General features: G+C 31.2%; 1 protein-coding gene and 1 long non-coding RNA gene across 2 annotated transcripts; both read right to left on the bottom strand.

Moving 5' to 3' along the window:
• Positions 1-4,386: 4,386 nt before the first annotated feature.
• LOC113373676 (modular serine protease-like) lies at positions 4,387-10,519 on the bottom strand. The gene is made up of 15 exons (XM_026613956.1): positions 10,434-10,519; positions 10,109-10,320; positions 9,266-9,409; positions 9,021-9,177; positions 8,184-8,334; positions 7,960-8,107; positions 7,722-7,882; positions 7,585-7,640; positions 7,283-7,488; positions 6,782-6,991; positions 6,596-6,725; positions 6,349-6,378; positions 6,134-6,284; positions 4,645-4,804; positions 4,387-4,583 (listed from the first exon to the last, which is right to left on the bottom strand). Exons 1-15 carry the CDS (start codon positions 10,517-10,519, stop codon positions 4,387-4,389), a joined length of 2,199 nt encoding a protein of 732 aa, XP_026469741.1.
• On the bottom strand, positions 6,440-6,917 carry LOC113373197. The gene is made up of 3 exons (XR_003366887.1): positions 6,782-6,917; positions 6,555-6,725; positions 6,440-6,498 (listed from the first exon to the last, which is right to left on the bottom strand). It is a non-coding gene; the product is annotated as an uncharacterized LOC113373197 (long non-coding RNA).
• Positions 10,520-18,540: the final 8,021 nt, after the last annotated feature.

The following is an 18,540-nucleotide window of genomic DNA, read 5'->3' on the forward strand; positions in this document are numbered from 1 at the left end:
TTATTAATATATCTTAATTTTTATTCGTTTAATTATTACATTAATTACATTCATATTCTTACCATATTTACCCTACCATCTCCTATTTTACTTCACACTACCTTACCATAACCTTACACTACCTTAACCTAATACTTACCTACGTTAAGAACTAATACTCTTATACTTTACTTACCTTTACCACGTCTCGAACCTGCTACCCTGTCCTCTCCAGCGACTCCCACCTCCCAACGCGCGACGCCACGACGATCACATTAATAAACCGTTACAAAGTAGGTGATATTATATATTTTAAATGAAAAAAAACTAACAGGTCATATGGCCAAAAAAAATTTGAGTTGGCGTGGCCTGTGTTGGCGTAATTGGTAGAGTGATGGCTTCGTACCGTAAAGGTACCGAGTTCGAATCATACCTCGGGACAAAAAGGAGTATTGTTCACGTTGTGGTATTTATTTAGTGTTGAATAACACAAAATTAATATTTAGATATAACAAACTAACAAGTCATGAGGCCGATCGAAAGCAGAATCGACGTGGCCTGTGCTGGCGTAATTGGTAGAGCGATGGATTCGTACCCAAAGAGTGCCGAGTTCGAACCATGCCTCGGGACAAAAAATGGAAAGCGTGGAATTTATTATTTATTGTAAGATAGCACAAAGATAAAATTTGGATTTAATAAACTAACAGGTCATGAGGCCGAAAAAAAGCACATTCGGTATGGCCTGTGTTGGCGTATTGCTAGAGTGCTAGCTTCATGTCAACAGGGTACCGAGTTCGATTCATACCTCCGGACACAAAACGCAAAATAGCGGGTCTGTTGACGCTGTGGAACGAGGTATGCACGGAATCACATCCGTTCGAATTTGAGACCCCAGGTATGCTCCCCTCGATCTCGGTTGAGAGGAGAGATACGCGCGAGAATCCCGTATCATCCCCTAATGAACCCCGCAGCAGCCCCGAACAGGGGCGAGGGGGGATTATAGGGGGGTGTGGGGTTCACGAACCCGCGACCCTGTGGTCCCGCCCTCGAAAAAGGGAGAGGGGGGACTATAGGGGGGTGAGGGTTCCGCGCGACGACCACCACTGGGTCGCGCCGGTTGAAAAGCTGGGTGCGTCACAGGTTGGGTCGGTGTGCGAGTCGCCGGAGCACCCTCGAGTGCGATGATGGGGATGTGGGGTGAGGAAAAAGCAGTGACGAGGGAAAAAGGGGTGGAAGGATATGGGGAGGGAGAGATAGGGATGGTGGGAGAGAGATAGGGGGAGAGTAGGGGAGGGGAGAGATAGTGGGGGGGAGAGAGGGAGGGGGGATTTAGAGGGGGGAGATCTCGTCTGGAGGGATGGATGAGAGAGGGGAGAGAGACAGAGGGAGGGATGGAACCACGTGCGCGGATGTAATGCGTGTGTCGCGCGGATGTAATGCGTGTGTCCGCGCATGTATCATTGTAAAATGCGTTTTTTCCGCCCCTATCACTTCCTTCCCTCATCCATCCCTCCCTCCGTCTCCTCCCCTCTCTCATCCCTCCCTCCTATCTCTCCCCTCTCTCATCCCTCCCCCTATCTCTCTCCCCCCTTATGTCTCTCCCTCCCCTTATCTCTCCCCTTATCTCTCCCCCTATCTCTCTCCCACCATCCCTATCTCTCCCCCCCCATATCTTTCCACCCCTTTTCCCTCGTCACTGCATTTCCTCACCCCACATCCCCATCATCGCACTCGAGGGTGCTCCGGGGACTCGCACACCGACCCAACCTGTGACGCACCCAGCTTTTCAACCGGCGCGACCCAGTGGTGGTCGTCGCGCGGAACCCTCACCCCCCTATAGTCCCCCCTCTCCCTTTTCGAGGGCGGGACCACAGGGTCGCGGGTTCGTGAACCCCACACCCCCCTATAATCCCCCTCGCCCCTGTTCGGGGCTGCTGCGGGGTTCATTAGGGGATGATACGGGATTCTCGCGCGTATCTCTCCTCTCAACCGAGATCGAGGGGAGCATACCTGGGGTCTCAAATTCGAACGGATGTGATTCCGTGCATACCTCGTTCCACAGCGTCAACAGACTCGCTATTTTGCGTTTTGTGTCCGGAGGTATGAATCGAACTCGGTACCCTGTTAGCATGAAGCTAGCACTCTAGCAATACGCCAACACAGGCCACACCGAATCTGCTTTTTTTCGGCCTCATGACCTATTAGTTTATTAAATCTAAATTTTATCTTTGTGCTATCTTACAATAAATAAATTCCACGCGTTCCATTTTTTGGACCGAGGTGTGATTCGAACTCGGCACTCTTTGGGTACGAATCCATCACTCTACCAATTACGCCAGCACAGGCCACGTCGATTCTGCTTTCTTTCGGCCTCATGACTTGTTAGTTTGTTATATCTAACTTTGTGTTATTCAACAATAAGTAAATACCACAACGTGAACAATACTCTTTTTCGTCCTGAGGAATGATTCGAACTCGGTACCTTTTTGCTACGAAGCCATCACTCTACCAATTACGCCAACACAGGCCATGCAAACCAAACCTTTTTCTGGCCTCATGACTTGTTAGTTTGTTATATCTAAATATTAACTTTATGTTATTCAACAATATATAAATACCACAACGTTAGCCGCACTGCTGATTTCCGTTTTATGTCTGGAGATATGATTCGAACTCGGTACCCATTTGGTAAGAGACCATCACTCTACCAACTACGCCAACACAGCCTTCACCGACACAGCTTTTTTGGCCATGTAACCTGTTAGTTTATTGTCGCTTAAAATATAAATTATCACCTACTTTTTGACATGTTACTAACGTGATCGTCGTGGCGTCGCGCATTGGATGGAGGGATCTATGAAGAAGACAGGATAGCAGGATAGCAGGATCGAGCCGTGGTAAGATGAAGCAAGGTAAAAATTTCAGTTCTTGACGTAGGTAAGGTTGTGTACAGTAAGGTAAGAAATAGGTGGTGACGAGAGCGCGGTGAGAATCTTAATATAGTTGACGTAATAATCACACTAATAAAAATAGAAGTATGTTAATAATAATGAAGATACTATTCCGTAAAAAAAGAAAAAAGCGAGATTGAAAAGAAATGTGACCTATATGGATACTTAAACTTATTCCTTTGTATAAGTTAATGTTAAGTGAAACTGACCAATATTTGAAGTTTATTTATTAAAATGAACTGATCACCATTTTTAATAATATTATATTGAAATTTATAATTAGTTGCTGTGCAATTAGTTACAAAGAAATCTTAGACTATCGACTGAATATATTCGAGTATTAAAATACATGGTTAACTTGATTAAATTATTATTATAAGTAAGTAGTATTATATGTAATATTTAAAATATTAAAAGTTAAAGTTACATTAACTTTATTGAATATAATAGAATTTTTTCAAGTTAAAACCATGGTTTATCAAGCAAAAACGAATATATCATACGAAGTTTATTTCAAGTATTAAAAACGCCATCGAAAAATTAATGAGCATAATTCTGTTTAAAATAACATCATTGGATTTATTTAAGTTTGTAATATTAAATATGTACATAGTATGTTACATTAAACATATTTATAGCTAAGAAAAAGTACATTATTCAATCAAAGATGGAAGAGAACATACAAGATTTAAACAAGAAAAGACAATGGTCCAGCACATTAAATGTTTTAATGCACTCAAATAACACGAAAAAATGTCACAAGGAGTTTGATCAAGCAAGGCACTCAACTTCACTTCATGTCAATAAGCTCTCTAAAAATTTACACTGCAATGAATTAGTTATTGATTATTGCAATAAATGAATTTAGTGTAAAATAAATTACATTTTCTTACACAAACTTCCGTTTTTTCAGTACATTTTTTTGCTTTTCCTTTGAAGTGATTTCTCAAGTACAATTTGTTAAATATCGTTACATTTTTAAATAGGCAGACACTTCTAAAATGTCAAGGTCTAGGTGGTGTGCGGTTTTTAAAAGTATGACCCATATATATGAAATGATTATTAACCCTTTGGACGAATAGTAATAGTAATATCTCCAACTTATAATTGTTAAATTAAATTATGATAAATTTTTGCTTGGTAGCTATAGGAATAATAGAATGAGATTTCATAACCAACTTTTAGATACAAACGTCTTCATTAGATAAAACTAATTAGAATTATTTATTACTTTTTTCATTAAAATAGTATAAAATCTATGATAGAATGTGAGAAAAGCTATGCTTTTACGTTCAATATTCAAACTTATGTACTAACTAGATTCTTAAAAATTAGCTGTATTCTTAAAAAAATAGCCTTAGTATTTAAAATGGTTAAGGTCATTAAATTATACTAAATAAAGACACACGTTTAGTGTAAATACCTATAATTCTGACTTTTATCTTGATTATTTTATCTACAAGGCTCTATACTTTTTTATCCAATTTATATGTGACAAAACTCTTGTAAATGCAGTATATTTATGAGCATCACAAGTACCATCTTTCATAGGACCGACTGAAACAATTCCTCTAAGAAAGTATACCGGTTCATCTCCATTGAAAATCGGTATTGCCAAACCACCGCCACTGTCACCTTTACAAACACTTGTTCCTGAGAAAAATAAATATTAGAACATATTTTTGCCTTTTAACTATTCTTGCAAACAATTAACCATTAAGATATCCTGCACAGAATTTATCAGCAGTGATGAAAGGTCGAAAATCAGGAGGGCTGTGCTCAAGACATGTTTGCCGGGGAACTGTTGGCAGTATGACATATTTTAATATTGAGCTAACATTTCCACCTTCAGTAGTTAGTCCCCATCCTGCAACCTAAACAAAATTAGATAATAATGAACATAATAATTTAATACATTTTAAAAGGTTGAATACATACTTTCTAAAGTTTTGAAATTAAAATTGTAATTGAAAAATTTAAGATAATTTGCATTAGGATAGAAGTTCTAATTACAAACTATAATAAAGTATAAATAAATTAGCTTTTTAATATTATTTGATACTGTCGTTTAAATGTAAAAAATAAAAAATTAAATATTAGAATAACATCTCTAATATCTCAGAATTATTTGATCTGTAATAATTTCAAACGCAATTTTATTTATATTATTATAAATAATTGCTTTCGAGTGTTTATAGAACTGTTGCAATTATTTTAGAAGAAAAATTGATATCATTTATTGTGTGTTGAAATTGATATATTTATTCATCTATTGTTTTATATTAAAAAGATATTGTCGTATATATATATATATATATATATAATATATATATATTTTGTAGACTTTCGAACCAAGAATCCAAAAAAATACAAAATAAAAACAAGAAAAGTTTTTAATAAACAATTTCTTTATTTAATTATTGTTTACTGTACGTTTCGGAACTAGGTACGTTCAATCTTCAGGACATCTGTCAAGAAACATTGATCTTGATAGATTTAAGCAAACAATATGTTTAAGATAGAAATAGATTTTTCTTAAATATAAATTAATTGTAACAAATAATAATGTACAGAAATATGATAATATGATCCAAATGAAAATGATAAAATAAATGAGTGGATTATCAGAACAGGATATTAAAAATGATAGAATTTTTTTTTTTTTTTTTTTTGAAAGTTATGGAAAAATTTTAAGAAAGGATTACTGAAAAATTGAGTTAATTACCTGTATGTTTGAATATACGTTAGCACTTTTTCACTAAACAGAATTTTGACAAAAAATGAATTTGTTTGAGTTTTTTTCCGCCGAATAGTTAACTTTTGTAAATCAAAATTACTAAAAGTGTTGTCTTTTTTTAAAATTATTATTTGAAAACAAATAATATTGTATTCGAAGTTATACTATTGGCTTTTGGAAGTGAAACCTAGTTCCGAAACGTTGACAGTAAACAAATAATTAAATAAAGAAATTGTTTATTAAAAACTTTTCTTGTTTTTTTATTTTGTATTATTTTTGGATTCTTGTTCGAAAGTCTACAAAATATACACAAATCCAAGACTCTACCTTTCAATATATATATATATATATATATATATAATATATATATATATAATATATATATAATACACGATTTTATGACATAGTTCACGGAAATAAATATATAAAATAAATAAGTAGTTTAATAACAATTAAAAAAGTTTACCAGTCCCTTGGTACCAGCTACAAAATCCTCTTCTACACCTTCAAAATCCCATTCTAAACAAATTGGACGCACAATTGCTGAAAACTCTAAAATTGATTGAAGCTTTAATATAGCTATATCCTGCGCGTAGTTACCTTGAATGTCATAATATCTGAAATGTTCATTTTTTTTTTAATTGAACACTTTTAATACATCGAAATTACTTGAATTCATACGTTGGCGGTATAAGTAATCTATCTATTTCACTATATTGTGCATAATTATCATTATATTATCCCAATCTTCATATATTTTACCAGCCACTACAGTGAAACGAGATTTGTCTATACGGTTCAGTGTTCCAGGCTCATAAAAACAGTGAGCAGCTATTTAGAAAATTATAGTTAGATTTCATAATATAATAAATGTTTTACATATGTACCTGTAATGACAAGTTTGTTTGTCACAATGCTCCCACCGCACCAAATTCCATATTTATTTAAAACATTTAAATCTTTGAGATAGATTCCAACATGCCAAGGAAAATCTTGAAGACCTGCGTCTTGCCCTTTAATGACAAGCGATATACCTTTAGGTCTTGCAACGCCGCATTCTAAAAAATACATATATTATGTATTAAAAGAAAAAACTTATATTGTGTAAACTAACCAGCTGTACATCTGTATATGCTGTAATCCCAAGTTCCATCTTCTTCACAACTTACGAAATTATATTCTGGATTATATGGTAGTCTATAACCTCTCTTGCAACTTAAGAAGGCTTTTGTGCCTGATTTTACAGGCTCATCACAAGGCACAGATAGATTATTATAAATACAATTCAATTGAACACTGCTCGAAGTTAATCCTTTGCATTTTTCTGTTGGATAAATTACAAGAATTTATAACTACATTTAATTATTTGGAAGAGCTCGCGACATGGGCTTTAAGATAAAAAATGCTAATTTTTAATTTATATACATTTTGCACGATGATAATCTAATTTTCTGATCTAGATTAAAATTTGAATGTTTTGAAAGTTTTTAAGGCTATTCAGCAAATACTTGATCTAACAATTTAAATGTGAAAATATAACCTGAAATTAACATATCAATAGTCGACTACCTGTTTTGATTATTGTTATATTATATTATATTGATATAAATCTTACTTAAACATTTTGCTGTTGTAGACCATTGGCCATTAGTACAAATGCCGGTATCGTCTCCAATTAATCCAAATCCTTCGTTGCAATTAAATTTAATTACTGACCACTCTGGAACTTTTGTACCGGGATTCGGAATGCCATCAAAGCCTCCAATTACATATTGGCCATTTTCGAGGGGTGGTGGTATAGTACACATTTGATTGATGTTACTAAAATTACAGTAAATAAATAAATATATATTGATATATATATATATATATATATATATATATGTATGAATGCATATATACAACCAATATACTCACGACGATGATGAAATTCTGCCACAAAATATTGGTTGTTCCACTTCATTAGCTGTGCTCTTCAAGAAAAGTATAGATTTTTAATAACAATAATCCCTTATTATAAAGTTATGATGCATCGTCTGTATTTTCATATTTACCAAGACATCTTTAATCCAGTGAATATAATTCGAAATATCTGTGAGCAGAATTATTCCCTGAGTAGTTAAACTTATAGATACAATTCCGATTAAAGTTTTTGGTTCTGCATATGGTTTCATTACACCTGACCCTCCATAACCATAAAATGCACTATATGGTTCTAAAAATTCATATATTCATTATTATTAATTATGATTATTATACAATGTTAGCTATAATTGAATATAAAATTTTTACCCGCGTTTGGATTTCCAACACATATGTTATTTACTGTGATGTATTGTTTAAATTGGTCGTCACTCTCATCGATGCATTCCAAAGCTGGTAGTAAGGGAATTATTACCGGTTCAAGTTTTTTAAATTCAAAATCTTTATATCCTGTAAGCTAAAATCACCAATAAAAATGTAGGCGGAGCAAAATCTGTTCATATTCTATTTTTCTATTAAGTATGCCAACTTACCGTATAATTAGTTCCTTTTGGTAATTCTGTAGGCCTATTATCATTATTAAGATCAAGGCAAGCCGGTGAAATATATCGATTAAATTTAATTTTATCTTTTAATATAATCGCACCTATGTCGTCTCTGAAATTTGTTACAATACCACGGTATCTGAAAAAAAAATTTCATAAGTAATATACACCAATAAAAAATGGTAATTATTGTCGATGGAAAGAAACTAAACTGTAACAGTAAATAAATGATATTTGAGAGTAACCAGAGCGACCATCATAAATAAAACTGAAAGCCATTAAAGTTTAATGGCTTTCAGTTTTATTTGCGATGGTCACTCTGGTTACTCTCAAATATCATTTCTTTACTGTTACAGTTTAGTAACTGAAATTGTCGAAAAAAATGAGATTATATTATCTCTAATTGCTATTATATTATCTCCACATAGTATACATACTACTTACCATTTACCTTTACATTATTTTACTTGATTTTTTAAATTATATAAATGAAGTAGAAGTCCTTTAGTCCACCTTGGGTTTTTGTAAAATGCGAAATAACTTTAGAGCTACAGCAGATTTTTGCTGCCGTTTAACGACAGATATAAAAATATAGATATTATATGTATGGTCTAGTCTGGCACAATTATTTAGTGAAAAACTCAACGTATCCCAAAAGGTCCACTCTGGTTACCAACTTCTCATAAATGTTAATTCAATAAACTACTATTAAAACAAATGCAACTATAGGCATAGTTCATAGAACCATGAAGTCATTTTTTCACACTCCATGCAGTACAAGTTAATATTTATAATTATGATATGATAATATTTCAAGAAACTTACAAAGGAAATACATTTATCTGTTTGACTTCGTAATATTGAGCATATGGTGTATTGTATAATGTATCGTTCCATTTGTAAAGGCCTGTACCAACTGCTACCTTAACATAAGATGCAATAAATTTCGCTGCTTTAGCTTCATCATAAAGACAATGTGCAGCTAAAATAAAAATATTTAATTAATAAAACAAGTTTTTAATATTTTTAGAACTTTAATATCAATGATGAATATATAGTTGCGTACTTACACGTGATTATTACATTATCCGAAATAATCGTACCACCACATACAATTCTTGGCTCATTTTTAGGTTTGTCATGAAATATTGTAGCAAACCACGGATATCGCCCAACATCACTTTCATTATCCAGAGGATTTACATTCCCACAAACTATAAATAAATTCAAAGTTTATATATAAAAAATAGCTTTCAGGACGATTATTAAATACGTTTGCTTATTTTTTTAATAATTCAACAGATATAATAAACATTCAGAAAATTATCGAAGAAAAGCAACTCTTACTTCTACCATATTATTATATATTTTTTACAATAATTCTTTTTGTATTCTCATAAAACAGCAAACATGATACAGCAATATCTTATAGGCTTCTATTATATGAGCAGAAAATATTCAAGTTAGAATAGAAAAATTTAGTTTAGAATTCACTTCATTAACAGGAGTCTTTAGTTTTAATTTACCATAATTTAGGGCAAACTTTTACACTGGCACAAGTTGCTGTCGCATGATATCAAATACTTTCATATTAAAATATTTATATATTTAAATAATTGTATAATTAACTTTGCTTTGAACAAATAGTGAACGGCTGCTTTTGTTCCAACTAATAATCCTTGTTTTCAAAATATATGTACAGTTACTTTTGAGCAAATAACCAGAAATGATTTCATTCAAATTATTAAATTTGTACAAAATTTAAATTATTTCACTTCTGTGTTAATATTTCACAAAAAATATAAAAAAAATTATTACATCGTCTAAAAAACCTATGCCAGAAAATGAACTTCAATTAGACGCATTACATTTATTTGTGATTTTATTTATAGAATTATTTTTTCTCTGTTTACCAGGCTGACATGAAAATGGACACTTGTCCCAAATACCATCTTCTTCGCATTTGATACTATAAAATCCAGGATCTTCTAATTGTTGGTATCCTTCCTTGCAAATTAGATTTGCCCTGGTACCAGGAGACACGCGTCGGTAACAGGATACACCGCGTCTTTTGGAGTCCTGGCACGTTATGGACAACGAAGGCGAAGAAAGTGGTTCACATGTCCTACAATAGAAAGTAATTTTAGAAATTAAAATTTGTAATAAATTTGCACATGTTTCTAACTCATTACAATATTTTTTGTTCATAATTTTAATTTAATATAGCAAAATTTATACCTGTTGGCAATACATTCGTTACCGGAACAGTTTGTGGTCTCCCGACGAAGCCGCAATGAATTCGCTAAAATTATATTAATCGTCATATTAATTTATTAAAATACATCACTCGTTATTTTCTACCTGTTATAACCCAGAAAACACATAATATAATTAGTTGATGCACAAACATCCTCATTCGAAGAATATACAAAACTATTTGACTCGAGATCAAGGACTGTTTGCGCTTTGTGTACATCAATTATTTATTTATTATCATTATGCCGAAGTGTCTGTCGTTTGGATACAATCCGGTTTTGCCAATACATATAGATGCAATCATATATTTGAACTTTTAGACGTCATCTTGGACAAATATGTTTAGTTTTTAACGATATCATTCGCAGAAACCGTATAGCAAATTAATTTTTCTAGCCGTCGGGACTGGTCTGCCCTTCGGTGGTCGACTTAATAATTTTAGTTACGTAATATTTGCCATTGACATTCTAAAAATCTAAGTTGAACTTATTATTTCTATATAGGGGAAGAACAGACAAAATGATATGGCTCTTAGTTTTCAATCATATTTATTTATTTAATTATATTATAACTAGTCTCAATGGTTTTTACTCATTTTAGATTTATTTACTGCCAGTAACATAGTCTCGTGATTAAGTAGGAACTTTAATAACATATTAAATTAAGCATCTAATTACAAAACATGTTTTGTCTATATAATACATACCGAGATACTAATTGTTAAGAACACAGTTCATATAAATCACATCATAATGAGCACTTATAAAGTGAGAAAAAAAGAAAAATTCATTATGTGGTTGCAATGTACGAGTGGAAAGGGTTTTAACAGATTTCAATTTTTTTTTGGCCTTAAATGAAATACCCTGTAGTGCTTGCCATTTTGTCCATTGCATAAGTAGTCGTTTTGCCCATAAATGAACAAAATGAATAAAAAAATGAAATTCTATCCAATGCCTGATAATTGCAATAGAATTTATCGAAATCACTGGCAAAAATTTATTGATTTTAATAGAAATATTTACAAATCACAAATTGATATATAAAATTAACGAATTCCAAAAAACATGTCAAAACCACCTTAAAAATAATCTTTTGACTATGATAATAATGATCAACATATGGCAGAATTGTGATTATGGCTTTCTTCGTATTATACATATGGAAACGTTCCTAAAATTAGTCAATTTTTACCATTGTGTCATTTTGTGTAGTCGCATTTCCCCTACAACCATGAATCTATTTTTTCATTTGAGTTTTCCCCATGCCTACTTATTTAGACACACCCACTACTTTTTTTGTTTCGCTTTCGTGTGTCAATCACAATAAATTAATTCAAATTTTAATTTTCGTATCATGACTTACTCATTGTTTTTAAAAATTTATACTAATCTGATTTGAAACAAAATCAAATCAAACACACACATTTTTATACAAACACAATTTTATATACATTAGTTTTTTTACATAATAAAGTAAAATGTATAGTCGTAGCACCAGAGCGGACGTGTCATCAAATTTGAGGACCCGTGATAAATCCAGCACACCTTTTCCAAAACCTTCATCGTCAAAATCGAGCATTCGCTGTAATAGTACCTCCGAAAAATCCATCAACTTTGTACAGGTTGGAATTAATGTATTATTGATACATATGAATTATATAGGTGCATATATAATGAATAAAATTTTAGGTAAGTAATTATATATGTCACCAGATATATCTTCACATTAAAGCATATATTTTTTCTATATACGTTGAAGTAATTTCAGTATAATCTATAAATGAACGTAGCAATACATCATTTAATTAAATTTGTCACTTTTAAACAGAATAGAAGATAATTTAACGAAAAACAAGTACAATTTTCGTTATTTTTGACACTTTTATGCTAATCCTAAAAAAAACAGCTAGTCTGATTCGATCGGTTTTCATCGAATAGCAGTATAACATATTATTAACTTCCCTATTTTTTTCCAGAAAATTTCATTTTCTAATTTATTTTTATTTCATATTTCTTCGAGTTTTGAAAAAATTCTAAATAGTTTGATACCAAAATTGGAGAAAGTAAGTGATTGTGTCAAAAGATTTCACTTTTTGTCGAGGTTTGTTCCCAAAACGGCTAAAACCGACATTGAAAATTAAAAAGTGATTCGATGAAACTCGATATAATTAGTTATGAGTTACCATCGGCCAAGCCGTCTTCTTTAAGATCAGCAGAAAAAAATGTCAAACTTTTCATCGATGGTTTAGCCCAAACTCTTGAACCGTTATTTGTTGGGAATCATTCTAATTAATTTTTACTAAAGTTTTGGTTATTTATATTTAATTAAAAATTATAAGAAGGTATCGAATTTTGGAATAATGAGCCGTATCAAAATTAGAAAATTCTTTTGTCATAATTTATAAAGTTGCAATCGCAATTTTGTTGATCTCGATTATATACATCAGGAAGTCTTTGCAACTTGTCTCAAGGTAAAATTCCACTTAGAACTATTTGAGAATAGTTCTGGAAATAGAATTGCGTTTACATACCCACAATTGCATATATTTTCCATTCGTGAGAGAATTGCTATTAACATCGTTAATCAAAGCCTGAAACAAAATGTATTATTATTGATTACTGGTTTGTTATGAATAAATAAATTATATTATTATATTATATGATATTCAATGTAATAACGTAAAACTCGATATTAATCAAGTTGATTGTGTATTTGCTCTGCAATATAAAAATATAAATAGCAGTAAAAATATCATTGAGATCAAATTGTGTTAATTTACATTTACAATAATTATGACATAAATAATTATAAATAAATATATTATAATTTACAGCAAAAGGCAAAGCCCCGATCAACTCTGACTCTTCGTCGAGAAACGCTTACCACATGTGGAGGCACCGATAATTGTGGGGACACTAAAAAATGCCTCAAAAGTAACAGCAGCCGTCCAGGCACCAGTTGTGATGTCAAATTGGATACTTCAGATGATTCTGAGACGGAAATCAGCGAAGATATGCATTATGCCGGATTGTCTCAATCTTTTGATTCTATGAAGATAGGTGGTAAATAGGAAAAAATCAATTTTTAATTCGGTAAAAATGTTTTAAGAAGAAGCTTTTAATTAGAGAGCTAAAGTAAAAAATAGAACCCATTGTAAGATGAGGCTTATATTTCATTTACCTTTGTTTTATGTTCCTATTGATGATCTTGAAAATTGAGCAAACATTTTATGGTCCTTTAAGTTGAATGTCTTCATATTTACACAATTATATAATGAATGACTGTCTTAACGCATTATTAATCTAAAAATTCTTACAAATACATCACTTTAATACGTAATATACTAATATGATTTGATTGAATAGATTATTATGAAATATATACCAAGACTAATATAAAAAAATTGAAAATATTTCCAATTCAACTTAGAATTAGATGAAAAAGTTAATTAATGATCTTTTTAAAATATATATGTGTAACATTTTACATCAATTTTAAAATTAATTTACGTTTTATTTTTTCAGGTAGTAAGACCTCTAGTTTTCCAACAGATTATCACACTTTACGATACAAAAACGGAACTAGATCTTCTATGACCTTCTCTAATACACGCATGAGGGAAATTGAGCGTCACAATGCCATTTTATTAAGAAAGATTTTAGATAAAAAGAAAGTTGCTCCCCCGAAACCGATGGTCAGTATTAAGTAGATAATTATATAAATATTAATGATAAAAATTGCCTATGGTTTTGTATTTTTTTCATTTGGACTTAAATTTCCTAGAATTACTTTTGTATTTTAGTATAGAATATTGATTATTGCTACATGAAAAAACAAATCCCAAATTTGTCCTATATATCAATTAATATCTTTCATAACATTTTTTATTTGTTAATATTTAGGTGATTTTCGCATACCTCATTTAAAAGAAAAATACTGATAATGATGATAACGTGCAAATATTTTTCACGGCGTTAATAAGTGTAATTATTATTATCTATCATCGTTAAAATAAAGTTATTGATCTCAAAGTTAATTTATTAAACTAATTTTGGAATATTTTAATTAATATTTTTATTTTTCAGGCTCAGAAGCCCGTCAAGGCGTCTCCTACGGTGGCCAAGACCAGACACCGCACGCAACGTCAAATCAATCTAGAAAATGCTCTTTTAGATAAGCGTCTTCGAGAGGCTAAAGCAACCACCAAAACTCGAAATACTGAATAATTTGTAAATTTACTGTTTTTTTGCAACATTTCAAGATTTTTTTTTAATTTTATGACGTTAATTTTTACAACGATTTTATGCAGCTTTAGTTTTTGAATAAAGATGTTTTATAAAATACAAATAACATTGATATTAATAATCTAGATTACTCTAGGAAATAGAGACCAGTCGATTTTAATACGTTAATAGTCATGCCAACCATATGTGTCTGACACTAATAAGTATCACATGAATTATGTCAGACTTGGATGAAAAATTATATACTTTTCTGCTAATTATAAGGCTTGGCCGATTGTCGCGTATTATAAGTATTATAACAGCTAGTCCTAGCCTTTTGATGATGTAGCATTTCTAAACTATTACTTGATATTTTATCAAATACAGCTGTGAAGGCTAATTTTGTCGTCATCTGTAAAAAAGGGCAAGATAACAAAGTTAATCAAATTAAAAAACAAAGGATAATTTGAAATCTATTTTTATTAGAAGACTTTTCGATATTAGTTTGTAATTATTAGTTAAGTGTACAACATATAGTGATACATTAACGTATATTAATTAAAACTATTCGAATATCCTAATTATGACAATTATACTTATAACTAAAATGCAACTTTTTTCCGCACCACCCATGAGGTAAAGTTGCTAGGCGCGTTTTTTTTACTGTGGTATCGCCACAGTTATAGATACATTTCATATTTACGTATCTAACATTTCGGAAGGAAATGGATATTGTGTAAATACTACTAAGTATCGATTACTGCAGCCCTAATCCACCTAAACTAACTTATAAACTAATTATACCTAATTTACATGCTAATTATACCTAACTGACCTAAGTGTTACGCGAAAAGAACCCCGCGAGATGACCTAATGTTAACCCAACAATTTCGATTTTAAAAGCGAAAGAACCTCTCGTGAAAAAGAAAACATTAATATGAAAATTATACTGTAGAATTAAAACGGTGATGTAAATTTACAAAAAAAAGTATTTACATGATGTACCCCCCTCGATCCACCATGTAAACACTTAAAAAAAACTTTATAGGTTCCCAGCCTATAAAGCTTAAGTACAAATTTTGTAATTTGTAATTATTAGTTAGAGTTTTAAAGAAAAGCGCGAAAAATATAAGAAAGGTTCTTCCACAACGCCAACCCTTTGAGCTCTAAACAAAAATACGCGAACAACCCCAAAAAAAGGTACGACCGGAAATATTAACGTAAAAAAAAATACGCTAAGAACTTTATATAAAAAAAGTATGATCAAAAATTTTGCGTGCAAAGGCCCCTTAATTAGATCTTAACTAAATATATTATAATAATAATATAATATAACTTAGTAACTATTTAATAGTAATAAAACAATATAACTAGTCTTTTCTCACATTTCATATCAACTTCATTCATATGCACATATCCTTGAATTCGGTAGTGATCTTTTGCAGGTCCTGTTTAGTCTTGAGCAGGTAAGTTTCTGGCAATTTTCTTGGAAAGTGATGGACAACTATGAAAGAAAAATTTATTAATTAATATATTAAATTACTCAATGTTAGTAAAAGTATTCGAGCGAAAATTTTACATCAATACAATCAAAATTAATCGAACTAATAATAAAATAATACTAAGGTCTTCTCACATTTTATCTTGCTTCATGTCATCTCATTAATGCGCATAATTTCGAATGTGGTACCGGATGTGTGGTGGATCCTGGTGGTCTAGAGTACGGAACTTTCTGAACTCTTTTTCGAAAGATATCTGAAACAAGATCTAAAAAAACACAAATACCCATAAAAATAGGGGTATAAACATACAAACGGGGCCCCGGTAATAATAGTTATATACCTTTCATTAACTAAAATCTAATTATTACTAATTACCAGAAAACCTCTACATATATGCGTATACTCCTGGCTCTGATTTGGCATTGCTGGTGGTGTGCGACGCATAAACAAGTTAACTCTGCAACGAGATTTAAACAAAAAGACAATTACCCCTAAAAATAGGGTTAAACATATAAACGGGGCCCCGGTAATATTAATATTTAGTAATTATATACCTATTACTAACTAAGGTCTAATTATTACTAATACAAGAAAACCTCTACATATATGCATATACTCCTGGCGCTGATTTGGCAGTGCTGGGGGTGTGCGACGCATAAACAAGTTAACTCTGCAACGAGATTTAAACAAAAAGACAATTACCCCTAAAAATAGGGTTAAACATATAAACGGGGCCCCGGTAATATTAATATTTAGTAATTATATACCTATTACTAACTAAGGTCTAATTATTACTAATACAAGAAAACCTCTACACATATGCATATACTCCTGGCGCTGATTTGGCAGTGCTGGGGGTGTGCGAAGCATAAATTAACTCTGCAACGAGATTCAAAAAAACACACAGTTACCCCTAAAAATAGGGTTAAACATACAAACGGGGCCCCGGTAATATTAATATTTATTAATATATCTATTACTAACTAAGATCTAATATTACTACGATTTTTATATATAATTACTCCTGGCGATGATGGCAGTCCTGGTGGTGTGCGACGCATAAACAAATTAGCTCTGCAACCCTGAAATGATAAGTGATTAAGCAAATAAATGTAAGATGATTTATAAATACTATTTAGTAGCCTGATTATAGTTTAAAGTTTTCTATTGCCCTGGTACTTCAAATCAGTGCACGTCTTTCCTGACGGTTGTAGTAGCAGTTCTTGGTATTTATTCTCCTTGTATCACCAGTTGAGGCCTATTTGCACCAAAATAAATATTTATATTATTAATTTTTCACATAATTTGTGGTTTTGTACAGTCATACCTTTTTTTTCACTTCAAACAGCACGTCTTTAAGTTTTCTCCGTTCAGGGAGACTCATTGTGCAATTACAAAAATTTTAAATGTATTTGATTAAATTATATTCATTACATACCATCAGAAAAAAATATTCAAAATAAATATAAGTAATTTAATAAACAGTTTTTTTTAATTTTTAAACGAGTAATTTGCATCCATGCATCACGAAACAACTAATGAAATAATTAAAAAAAAACATTAACATTATACGTACTAATTATAAGTTAAATTGTATGGGGTTTGCGTTGCCTCTGGGAAAAACATCGCAAAGGATCCATACACCAAATGAAGAAAAAATTATTAATCAATCAAGTTAATTTATTAACGAAACGCGAACAACTTGAACCTATCGTGGGGGGTAGGCGATAGGAACGTATTTAAACGCGTAAACTTGGATTTAAAAATTGTTTTAAACGATATTAAAATTACAGATAAGTTCTCGCACGAATAAAAAGTGAAATATGGACACAAATAACTCAATGCCATAAAAAAATAGATTTTTAATTAAAAATTGTAAAAATAATAATTAAATGTAAAAAAATGCACAATAAATCTCCAAAGTCATACGCCTCTGCGCAAAATACTATTTCAAACCTGAAACCAACAAACAATACATTAGTAAATAAAACTAATGCTTGTCAACTGTAAATGTAGAATTTATAATCAAATTTAATGTTGTCAATAGTTTTGCAAATACCACCAAATCTACTATAAACTTAAATTAATTTTTTTCAATTATTTTATATTTATAATATTGTTTGAGAAACAAAATATAGAAATCAAATAAATATTTACACAATGTTAAATTAAATGTCATTAACAAGGTACACGCTACAATCTAAAGATGCATTCGATAGTGTTAATTTCTAATTATATTAAATTATAAAAAAAATTTATTAAATATAAAAGGTAATAAATATAATATTATATTAAAATAATATAGTAAGTATAATAATATTATAATAAAATATAAAAAGTAATTTAAATCGTTTAATATAAGAG

The sequence above is a fragment of the Ctenocephalides felis genome, unplaced genomic scaffold (assembly GCF_003426905.1).
Source record: "Ctenocephalides felis isolate EL2017-DRISC unplaced genomic scaffold, ASM342690v1 CF-g0.4_SCAFFOLD_01604, whole genome shotgun sequence".
Lineage (NCBI taxonomy): Eukaryota > Metazoa > Arthropoda > Insecta > Siphonaptera > Pulicidae > Ctenocephalides > Ctenocephalides felis.

Excerpts from the sequence above, each read along its gene's own strand:
- LOC113373676 (XM_026613956.1), bottom strand. The coding sequence starts at position 10,519 with ATGACGATTAATATAATTTTAGCGAATTCATTGCGGCTTCGTCGGGAG. Across the intron at positions 10,321-10,433 it reads AACGAATGTATTGCCAACAG|GACATGTGAACCACTTTCTT; the intron begins GTATAAATTTTG and ends TTTCTATTGTAG. Across the intron at positions 9,178-9,265 it reads GGATAATGTAATAATCACGT|CTGCACATTGTCTTTATGAT; the intron begins GTAAGTACGCAA and ends TTTTTATTTTAG.